Source organism: Delphinapterus leucas, chromosome 12 (genome assembly GCF_059928025.1).
Source record: "Delphinapterus leucas isolate spDelLeu-1000000601 "Yukka" chromosome 12, BTC_Dleu_Yukka2, whole genome shotgun sequence".
Taxonomy (NCBI): domain Eukaryota; kingdom Metazoa; phylum Chordata; class Mammalia; order Artiodactyla; family Monodontidae; genus Delphinapterus; species Delphinapterus leucas.
In genome coordinates, this window is record NC_143140.1 from 64,560,836 (window position 1) to 64,572,931 (window position 12,096).

Below are 12,096 nucleotides of genomic sequence, written 5' to 3' on the forward strand. Positions count from 1 at the left end.
CCATTTCATGTAAGTCCATCTCCTGAAGGATTTACAAATAATGTGTTGCAAATAATTGCTGAACTCTTGGGACTGTCTGAGATTAAGGAATGTTTTTAAGTTACCCCATATTTATGCAAAACAAAGCTTTCTTGAACTCTGGGCAATTTTAAAAGAATGAAAACAAACTGGTACAGGTTTGTATATTTGGCTCATAATAGATTTTCAGTAAGATAGGATGAAGACCTAAAACCTTAAAACCAATTATATGAGATTCGGTGGATGATCATGTGGAAAGAGGGACCATGAAGGGTTTTTTATCAAATATTTGAAGAATTGAAAGGTTTCATGGGGAGCAGACACAGTTTTCTATATGAACTCACTCAGGTAGAGCAAGGACCAGTGGGTGTTAGCTCCAGTAAGATAGATTTTTTTTTTCTTTTAATTCAGCATAGCGACTTTTCTAACATTCAGAGCAATTCAAATTTAGATTAGGCTAGTTGAAGAGAAAAGTTATCAAAGATCCACAATAAAACAGTAGGAAGTAGTTTTTAAAAAACTATACCACTTATAATAGCAACAGAAAACATCAGACACACAAAAATAAATTTAACAAAAGATATGCAAGACCTCTACGTGAAAATGACAAAACATTGAAGAGGGGTATTTTAAGATCCAAAGAAATGGAGAGAGATTCCTTGTTCTTGGATTGAAAGGCTTGATATTGTGAAGGTGTTATCTCTCACCAAATTGATGTATATTCAGTGGTTATCCCAATGTAAATCCTAGCATTTTTTTTAACAAGCAGATCCTACAGTTGGAAATGCAAAGGGGTAAGGATAGTCAAGGAGTCTTGAAGAAGACCTAGATCGCAGATATCAGTACACTCATAAAATGAGAGTAATTAAAGCCTGTGGGTCGGTGTGAAGAGACCAGTGGAACAAGAGAATATTTGAAAACACATTTAGATTTATTTTTAAGCTGGCACTGCAGTACAGCAGGGAAAGGATGGTTGGTCTTTTTCATTAAATCATGGTTGGGCAATTAGAAGTCCATGTGGAAAAAAAACATGAATATTGATCTTTACCTCATACCATACACAAAAATAAATTTCAGATGGATTGTGATCTCAGCGTGAAAGGTAAAACAAAGTGTTCAGAGGAAAACAGAGGAGGCTATCTTCAGGACCTTGGGGTGAGCAAAGATTTCTTCAAAAGTACTATCCCTAAAAGAATAAATTTTACTACAATTAAGAACTTCTGTTTATCAAAAGGCCTTTTTAAGAGAGTAAAAAGAAGACACAGAGTGGGAGGAGATATAAATAATACATATTTTCAAGAAAGGATTCTTACCCAGAGTATAGATAGATAGATAGATAGATAGATAACTTCTACAAATCAGTAAGAAAAAGGCAAGATGACCTGATGGAAAAATGGGCATAAAATAGATAAGTACTTCACAAAAGAGGTTCTCCATATGACCGATGAACTTGCAAAAAGATTGTCAACTTTGGCATCAGACAAATGCAGTTGTAACCACAGTATGAGGCCGTGACACCCGCACCGAAAGGGTCACAGTGAGCAGGAGAGCCGGTACCGCAGCTGATAAGAACGCGTGAGGAGCGTTTGCAACACTTGTGCTGTTAGTAGGTGTGTACTACACAGCTGTTTTGGAAAACTGGTGGAATTTGCTGAGGCTTAATGTACACAAACGTTATAACCACGAAGTCCCACTCTTCAGTATGTATGCAACAGAAAGGCATGCATATATTCAAGAAAAGATATGTACAAGAGCGTGCACAGCAACACTGTCGGTCTTGGCCAAAACTTAAGAACAACTCAAATGTCCGTCAGCTCCCAATTAATTGTGAAATATTCATAACAATGAAAAACCACACAGCAAAGAGCAGGTGAGCTACAACTACATACAGCGATGTGGATGAATCACACAGACGCTACTGAGAGAAAGAAGCCAGATACCAAGTTTCCATCAAGCTTACAGTTCAGAACCAGGGCAAAAGAAGCGAGGGTGTTCGAAGTCAGGGAGGTGGTTTCCTTGCTGGGTGGGGTGTGATTGGAGGGGGTTCTAGGTGTGCTGCCACCTTCAGTTCCTAGCTGAGCTGGTGGGCAGAGCGGAGAGTAAGTGTGGGGAGGTGCCTTCTTCTGATGGGCTTTGAGTAAGTAGTTTTCAGAAAAGATTTCCATTCTAAAGGATCCGATCTTACAGAGATAATGATGGACAAACTCTAAGTCAAGAGTCCCAAGGACAAAAAAAAACATTGGCGAGAAAACAGCTGTTTTAGACGAGCAGCAGGTAAACTAGGTTTGGATTCAGAAGAACTAGCAGATAAATAGAATATTCTGTAGTTTGAACTTTGATCTTCACAAGTGAAGAATGACAAAAGCATTTGCCTTTATGCAATTTTATTTTTATTTCAACAATTTCATATCCCCTTTCAAAAAAAGTAATTTGGCTATTTGAAAAATCGATGTGATTAGTAAATAGAAATTGGAAGAACAGAACAGGGCTGAAGTAAAAGGAGAGAACAGGTATGGTAACTACAGGGTAAACACAGCGGCTGGACTTGAGCCTGCAACTTGGCTCTTACTTTTAGGACATGCAAAGCCAAAAGGGAACCAAATATAATTTCGTAGGGTGAGAGTTATTTTCCTTGTCACTAAAGCTCGGGGGCAGATTTCTTATCTGAAGCATTAAAGGGGGAACGTTGAATGGTGTAATGATGCATGTCTTCAGTGGTGGGTGATGTGGCAAACATGTCAGTTAAACTTTAGGTTGTTTCTTATGGTGACTTTCAGTAAAGATGAACGAGAGTGTAATTATTCAATGAATGTAATGTTGAACCAATGCTTTACCTTGCTTCCATGCTACTCATTGTTTGGGGGGTGACACATGGCATTGGGGGCTTTTTTGGCTGCTTTTCAGAGAGTGAATTCCTGATTGTTTCTGTCAACCAGGTGCCCGGGAAGAACCCAGCGTACAGCAGGCACAGCGGCGGTCGGCGGTCTTTCTGTCCTTTAAGTCCCCGATTCCATGTCTGCCCTTGCGCTGGGAGCAGCAGAGCAAACTTCTCCCAACTGTAGCCGGCATCCCTGCCAGTAAAGTTTCCAAATGGAGCACAGATGAGGTATATTTTATTTTCTTGGTCTGCCAGGGGCCAGACGTAGGAGTACTGGCTTAAGGAGAGGGTAACATGAATGCGTATGGGATTGAGTCTTTTTCTTTCTGAAAGAGAATAACCTGTAGCATTTAGATTCCGGCTTTTTTTTTTTTGCGGTACGCAGGCCTCTCACTGCCGCTGCCTCTCCCGTTGCAGAGCACAGGCTCCGGACGCGCAGGCTCAGCGTCCATGGCTCACGGGCCCAGCCGCTCCGCGGCATGTGGGATCTTCCCGGACCGGGGCACGAACCCGTGTCCCCTGCGTCGGCAGGCGGACTCTCAACCACTGCGCCACCAGGGAAGCACCGGCTTCTTTTTTTAAACTGGAATTTTAATCATATTTTTAACAGGTGTCAGAGTTCATACAGAGCTTACCTGGATGTGAAGAACATGGAAAGGTATTTAAAGACGAAGTAAGTATTCCACTAAATTGCAGTATGTTACTTAAGGGGGGACAAAGCACTGAATGGCAGTGAATGGTGAAATGTTCTAAATTGGCAGAGAAAGGAAGAGACGGGTTATGTTGAAACTGACAAAGTGATATCCAGTTGTCTAACAAGCAGCATTAATCAGTTGTATAAAAATGTGTTTGTATAAAATTAGATGCAAAGGAAATTGTGCCATTTTATTGATGCCCCACAGCAGTAGCACTAAGCTCATTATTTAACAAAACAAACACAAAACTTAAAAACATGCATTTATATAGTGTATAGCACAGAAAGACACCAACGCAAGAAAGAAGCAACGTTTCATTTTTAATAAAGTAAACTTAGTTCCCATTGTTTTATTTTCAAACATCATTTTAACACCAAAATTAACTTCATTTGATGCTGATAATATTACCATTATTGCTAAAACAATCCCTTAGATCTTATACATTTCTCAGTGATGTTTATTCTAACTGATATTCATTACATCTATTACCGTCTGCTGTTGGAAGATGATTTTATTAGTTGTTTTCACCTGTCTGTCCAAAACTTCAGTATAAGGGATGATTAATAACGGTACCGCCTCAAGTGAGCATTAGGACAAAAAGGAATTCTACTTCTAACTACACTAGAAGCAGGAGACTCTTTTCACTAGAGACCTTTAAAAATAAGCCTGTCATCTCCTCCAAGCAGAACAGTCAGTTATCACCCTGATCTCAGAAGGTACAATGAGAACTAAATCATCTCAGAAGGCTTTGTTCAGCATCTGCTGTCTGCAGCTCTAAGATACCTTGTTTGCTCCTCTGCTTAGCCTCCACTGTTCAAACGGCACACTTTCAGTTAAGAACACTGCAAGAGTGTCGGCACAGCCAAGAATTGAGCCGCCAGTCGCCAATGTCATTATACTGTTAGGTATCATTTATGCTTATGTGGGTGCCTGTTAAAATGCACAAGGATCTGATTGTCATCAGCCCTTTTCTGATTTATGGTCTTACTTTCAGAAATGTTCTGTCTTCTTTCTAGTTGAAGGTCAAATTAAAGAATTTGCAGTTATTCAGATTTTGAGTTTCTTAAGGCCCAGGTCCTAGGTGTCTTTGTGGGTTACTCTCAGTCGATTTTCGATCCCTGAGCAGACTTAGATTCCTGTAGGGAGCTGTTGCTCTTTCTTTGAAAGAGCCATGTAGTAACATTACCTTTGAAAATGATGAAACAATTTTAAAAATAAATTTCTAGCACGTCTATTTTATAAATTCTACTTTTGGTTCTGTTGATATCTAGCTAGTCCATATAGATTTGCTCTGTTATTTAGGTTAAGTAAGATTCAAACTCAAATGATATGGTATTTCTTTGAATAACTTTTTCCTTCATATTATCTTTGGAGACACTCCCCAGGCACCTAATATCCTCAAAGACAGAGCCTTCTTTTGAAGAATGAGGCAATGAATGTTCTCTGTCAACATGTATCATTCATATGTTCATTCCACTATTCATTCACCCTGTGAAATCTTGTTAAATTCCTACCATGTGTATGATACTCCATGTAATGCTCTAGTAAGAGGGTTAATTCAGAGATAATAGGACATGATCCTTGCTCTCACATGTCTCACCAGGTCAGCAGGCGTGGGTTTTGAGTCCTAGATGAAAATGAGAAAACAAATCTAGCTAAAGTCTTGTAAGTCATCTCTAAAAGGCAAAGTGCAGGTGTGGGCTATTACTTGCAACCATCCCAGATGACTCTCTTACATACTCCGCATTTAATCTGTTGAAAACCCTATTGGATGTATTTTAAAAGCATTTAAGTGTTCCAGCTCCCTCTCCCCACTCCACCGCTACGTGTGGTCAGAGCCACCATCCTCTCCCTCCTGGATTAAAGCAATAACCTCCTAGCCGGCCTCCCCGCTTCTATTTCTGCTCCTCTATAATCTTTTTTTAAAATAGTATTTTATTTATTTATTTACTTTATTTTTGGCTGCGTTGGGTCTTCGTTGCTGCGCGCGGGACTTCTCTGGTTGTGGCGAGCGGGGGCAACTCTTTGTTGCCGTGCGCGGGCTTCTCATTGCAGTGGCTTCTCTTGTTGCGGAGCATGGGCTCTAGGCACGTGGGCTTCAGTAGTTGTGACTCGCAGGCTCTAGAGCGCAGGCTCAGTAGTTGTGGCGCACGGGCTCAGTAGTTGTGGCTCATGGGCTCTAGAGCGCAGGCTCAGTAGTTGTGGCGCACGGGCTTAGTTGCTCCACGGCATGTGAGATCTTCCCAGACCAGGGCTCGAACCCGTGTCCCCTGCATTAGCACTGCACCACCAGGGAAGCCCCTGCTCCTCTGTAATTTATTTCCAGCATAGCTGGGCTGATTCTGCTACAAGATAAAGTCAAATCATGTCACTCCTCTGTTCAGGTCTTTCCGGTAGTTAAATCAGAGCAAAAGCCAAGAGCCTCACAAGGGCGACAGTCGGACACCCCATCACCTCTCTCACCGCCTGACCTCTTCGTCCACTCTGTCCCCTGCTTACCCTGTTCCACACACAGACCTCCTTGCCATTCCTCAGATTATCCAGGTACACTCTGGCTGCCCCCTCTGCCTGGGATGCTCTTCCTCTAGGTGTTCACATAGCTTACTCCACTTCTCAATAGCTTACTCCACTTCTCAATATCCTATCCTGACTATCCTCCTTCAATCTGCCACCTGCCACCACACATCCATCCTGGCCCTACTGTCCACTCATCTCCCCGACTCGCAGTTTTTTCATACCACTAATCACCTTTTAGAATTAGTTACTAATTAATTTGCTTATTATGGTTTTTCTTATAGTCTGTCTCCTACTACTAAACCGTAAACTGTACAAGGAGTTTTTATTTGTTTGCTTAGTTTTGTTTTTATCTGTTTTAGTCTGAGCTATATGCCCAGGCCCAAGAATAATATCTAGACTCTAATGGGTATTTAATAAGTTTCTGTTGAATGAATAGACTCATACCTTTACACTCTGAGAAAGACATTCACAGAGCATATCGCTGTGACTTGCAGAGTTACAACACTGGAAAAGAACCATGAGTGCACAGTGGAAAGAGCAATGAAATGGAAGGCAAGAACCCCAAGTTCCAAATCCTCCAGAGTTTTGGGCCTTTAGCAAGATACTTAATCTCTGGAGCTAGACCAGTTTATATACATTACAGAAGCATAAACCAAAAATAAACCCAGCAATCCATTGCAGTAATTACTGTTTTCAGAAAGTACTTTCTTAAATTATTTACTTCTTTCCAGTTGAGGCTTATCCTTATGGCTACACATCAGAGCTGCTTGTATGTAATATACTAAAGTCTGGCTCTAGCCTCAAGATGACTTTTTTCTTCCCAGGTTAGCTTTAAAAATAATAATCTACCAAAACTTATCCTTCTCATCCCGCTCCTAGCTTTTAGACTCCAGCCTCGTTCTCTGCATGTTCCTTTTCATCAGTCATCTGTCACTTTAAATTCTTACTTAGTCCCAGAAGAAGACTCAGTAGGGCCCAAGGTTATAATAAACCATTCACTCTTTGTAGTGAGCTCCCTGGGAACCCGGTATGTTGACATTTTAGTTAATGTCTTAGACGACTTCTATCAGACCCTTCATTCTACCAAGGTCTGTCTGGGTTGAGTGAAGTGTTAGTAGATCTGCCTCTCTGCTTGGACTTGTTTATCAGAGACCTGTCTCAGCACAAGCAAATGAGACCAAAGCAAATGTTTCCAAAAAACAATAGAACATTTCTCATAGCTGCCACTTAACTTGTCTTACACTTAGAAATTAACACTGCAGTGTCTTTACTTCTAGTTTATGACAGCAGGGTGTTTCCTTGCTGAAAATTAGCAAACTCTTTCCACGTGATTGTTACTTAAAGTTGTATAAGATGACTCCTGTTCTTACTGATTAAGCGTATAAGCAATTTAGACTCACAGGTTTTTATTTTTAGAGGAAAGAGGAAAATTTCAAGAAACGGCAACTTAATTACATTAATTAGGCTTTATTTAGTGAACTGCTGACAGAATTTATAGTAGTATTTGTTTGCTAGGGCTGCTGTAACAAAATACCATAAACCAGTAGCTTGAACAGCAGAAATTTAATGTCTCCCAATTCTGGAGGCTAGAAATCTGAACACAAGAAATGATGGCATTGGCAAGTAGCTTCCTTCAAGGTCTGTGAGGAAAGGAGCTGCTCCAGGCCTCTCTTTTTGGCTTGCAGATGGTGTTCTCTTGTTGTCTTCTATGTGTGTCTGTGTCACAATTTCCCCTTTTTATAAGAACACCAGTCATCTTGGTTTAGGGACCCACCCTACTCTAGTATGACCTCATCTTAACTAATTACATCTGCAGTGACCCTGTTTCCAAATAAGGTCACATTCTAGGGTTATTGGAGGTTGGCACTCCAACATAGGAATTTGGGAGGAACACAGTTCAGCCCATAATAGTACACTGCTGTCAAGGTTTCTAATGTCCTCCAAGGCAGAGAGCAAAAGTGTATTTTACTTTTTGTACAAAATGAGAAGACTGAAAGAGAAGTGAAATAATTTTTTTAAGATGGTGGACTCCCCAAGAGCTGAAAATTATACAAAAAGAAGACTACTCCTTTGCTCTACCCACTGAACCAGACATCATCTTCACAGAGTTGTATCTTTGAACCTCATAGTATCCTATTCTGTAGAAATGTAGACTTTTAGTCTTAGAAGGGACCCAGAGAGAGGAAGGTTGCTTCTTACCGTTACCCAAGTAGTAGAAGAACCAGCCTAGAGTGTACACCTCTTCCCACCAGGCTTACATTCCTTCAGCTGTACTGGTGGTTGCCATTGTTGGTTGTTAGTAATTCCTTTTCTTCTGTATTTGAAAAATTACTGTGGCTACTCTAAAAATGAATGTTATCACTGATTTTCTTTTCTTCATGGTGGAAGGCATGTAACGGATGTGTTTGCCTGAATTCCTTTGTTTATTCACAAGTATTTATGTACTCATTCTTATCTCTCATTTTAAAACCTGCCCTGATAAGAACTGGATTTGAGGCACCCTGGATTTTCCCAAATTATTCTTGACTCAGCGCCTACGTCAGAATAATCACAGAAAGATATGAGCACCTTCCACTTTCCTATGAGCTGATTCTTCAGATGAATGAATTTGACTTTGTTCCCAGTCCACATTTGGGGGTGTTGTTGTAGATAAGAAAGGTCCACTTCTGAGGAACTGTTGTTTGTACACATGAACTGCCCATCTGTGCCGTTTTAGTGTTACTGTGTAGAAGAGAGCTGATAATTGAACCTTGAATATGTCCCATAACCCTACATCCGATTAACTCACAATCTTTTGTGTTTTTCCTCCCATTTTAGCAAATTGATGGAGAAGCATTTCTGCTTATGACCCAAACAGACATTGTGAAAATTATGAGCATTAAGTTGGGCCCTGCCCTCAAAATTTTCAATTCGATCCTGATGTTCAAAGCCGCAGAGAAGAACTCCCACAATGAACTTTGAAGATGGTGAATTTTGAGCACCATCAGCTTTCTGCTTTAAAGCTCATGTTTTACTCAAAGCACAAAGACAGCAGTAACTCCTAAGCGAGAAGTCTCCAAAACTCTAAAGAGCAATGCTGTCAGATTATTTATCTTCCTTAAGAGACAATATATACAAATTCTTACGAAAGTGCTTGAGCTTTTAACCAGGTACTGTCTAACAACAGTACAACAGTCGTCTTTCGGTTCTGTTCACTGAGCTAAATTTATCTTTGTAAATCTTTTTGAGGCTGGGGGGTGGGAGGGAAGGGGGACTTCATTAATTATTTATGGAAAAAGCGGGGGTGGGGGAGGGCAGAGTAAGAACTTTTGGCATTTTGTAAACATTGTTGAATTCTCTTTCATGTACACTCTTTCTTTTTCAACACTTTCAGGAACCTTTTTATATAATCAAACTTCAACTTAAACCAAATTTGTGAAAACCTGGCTAACTTTAGCCAGTGGGACTGTTATCTGTCTTGTTAATTCTGTGCCATATTTTGAATTGCAACATTATGCTAAGTATAACTTTGCAAGTCATGATACCGCCTAACTGCTTGTCATAATTTGTTGGGGCTGAATAGTTGTAAAAAATTACCTTTCTTTAAATCAGTGTTTTTACTTTTGCACGCAATTATGAAATGTTAAACAAATTACTTTTCACCAGCATCTTGACTTAATTACCAAAAACGTGTATATAAATAATGGAATTGAAAAATAAAATATATAAACATAAATAAATTAGGTGATGTATTTGAATGACATCAGTCTCATACATCGTGGTGCCCTGTGTGTTTACAGGACTCCAGTGATATCAAAGGAATATGCAGTTATATTGGGGGGCTGTTTGTATGATCTTAAACTATTTATGAGATGATCTTGAGCTTCTAAATGGCATTGAAATAACTGTGGTGCTCTTCAGAGATGAAGGGCGCATTCTATTGATATAAACACTAACCTGGAAAGAGCTCTGTCTCAGACCTTGCAGTGTCCTCCAAACCCAAAGGTTTTCTTTAGGACTGGCTGAAGAGAGAGTGTATAGATTTTACCCAAGAGGCAAGATTTGAGGGAGCAGCCCCAGTCAACACAAAGATTCTAAATGCTCACAGATGAGGGAGGTGACCTTCCCAGAGCAGTTATTCAAGGAGCTCTGTTTTGGAGAGATTCTTTTCTCCTCAGTATAGAAGCATACAGATGCACTTTAAATGAAAGCCCTTGATGACCTATAAACTGATAGCTGGTAGTGTTAACTTTTGCAAGAATGCATCTCCAACGCAAAAGGTAAATTATTTTATCAGCCTATGTATGTAACTTTTAATTCCAGGATTGGATATTTATTTAAGAACTATTTTAAAAGTAGAAAGTAAGTTTGTAGCATGTTGTCTGAATTCTGGGGAAAGGTCCACCTCTTTCCTTAGTTGCTTTCATTTTTTCTCATGTAGGATTCCCTTGATATTCCCCCCTGCATTGGAAGTCTATGAGTGGTCCTTTGCTCTTGTCATACTTCAAGGTAAAACAAGGCCCATGACCCCCCCACTTCATTTCTTTGCATAAATCTGCTTTAAAAAAAGTTTTTTGTTGTTAGTTCTTTTCTCCTTTTTTGTTCAGAATTTGTACATTCAAGTTGCACTTGTTATACCTGACATGAATGAAATAAAATCTTAATTGCAGATACTTTTTTATATATGTATGATTCTTAAGAAACCTTGTCAGATAGGAGGGGTGTATGAGAGCAGGAACAATATCAAACATATGGGCCCTAGATACCTGTGTAATGAATGAATCTGTAGGATTTGGAATTGTCTGTCAAACTATGTCCCAGATGATGTGAAGAGTGACCAAAAGGAAAAACAAATCAATTTTATGGTTACGTCAAGTAGGATTCACACGCATTGAGAACTTTTCCCTTCTAGTTTAAAGCACATATGGTAACAGAGGAGCCTTTTAAATCTTACTGAAAACATCTACTCATTCTAAGAAGCATGTTGTTGTATGTTAGAGGCAAGGCATTAAGCATCCCTATTAGGGTGGAAGAGTCTCCCACAAGAAGAGGAAACCTTTCACCATTCCATCCCTGGGATATAGTCTAAGTATAGTCTAAGTTTTAACAGAGGAAACAGGGAGCCGTGATGACAGGGAGGTCCCTGAAATGAGAGAAGCAAGCTTGGGGTAAGACAAAAGGGAGGGATGGGGAATGTGGAACTTGACAGAACCTTCCCATCTCTAAATGCAATTTTAAAAATTACACTCTACAAGCCAAAGGAGTCCGTCCTGTCTACCGGTTGAAATACTACCCCAGGTTGCTATTTTGCAACTTATAGACTCAGTGGACTCAGCTTCCAAAGAAAATAGGATTAGGCTGGTCAGGAGATACTGAATGTTTGCCAGGTGGCATGGCCATGCTGTCCACTGGAGGCAGATACACCATTGAAAGAGACAATAAAGCTCATGGTCAGCGCATGTCTGAGCCAAACTTCACTGCAGTTACCTTGCAGCTCCACCCCTATCTCTCCGCCCCCGGCCCAAAGGAACAAAGAGAGGCTTTCTTTCAAGGCTAACCTTAAAAAAAAGATGATACAAATGAACTTATTTACAAAACAGAAACAGACTCACAGACTTAGAAAACAAACTTATGGTTACCAAAGGAGAAAGGTGGGGGGAGGGATAAATCGGGAGTTTGGGATTGACATATACACACTGCCATATATAAAATAGATAATCAACAAGGACCTACTGTATAGCACGGGGAACTCTACTCAATATTCTGTAATAACCCAAATGGGAAAAGAAGTTGAAGAAGAATAGATGCATGTATATGTGTAACTGAATCACTTTGAGGTACACCTGAAACTAACACAACATTGTTACAACTGTACTCCAGTATTAAAAAAAAAAAAAAGCCAGCCATAGAGACTGTGGACCTCCAAGGGAAAGGACTCTTTAAGAACTTGGTAAATTCATTTGGGAGAAGAGGAGGAAGATTTTGAAATTTAACAAAAACGGTAGGGGG

At 40.0% G+C, this 12,096-nt stretch overlaps 1 protein-coding gene across 8 annotated transcripts in view; it reads left to right on the top strand.

The window, feature by feature from the left end:
• Nucleotides 1-10,760, top strand: part of L3MBTL3 (L3MBTL histone methyl-lysine binding protein 3) — a 125,924-nt gene extending 115,164 nt beyond the window's left edge. For all 8 annotated transcript variants that reach the window (XM_022556443.3, XM_022556421.2, XM_022556448.2 and 5 more), the window contains 3 exons: nucleotides 2,955-3,124; nucleotides 3,507-3,569; nucleotides 8,926-10,760. In XM_022556443.3, coding sequence (XP_022412151.2) covers nucleotides 2,955-3,124; nucleotides 3,507-3,569; nucleotides 8,926-9,069 — 377 coding nt within the window. In that variant the 3' untranslated portion in view covers nucleotides 9,070-10,760. The remainder of the gene's footprint in view (nucleotides 1-2,954; nucleotides 3,125-3,506; nucleotides 3,570-8,925) is intronic.
• Nucleotides 10,761-12,096: the final 1,336 nt, after the last annotated feature.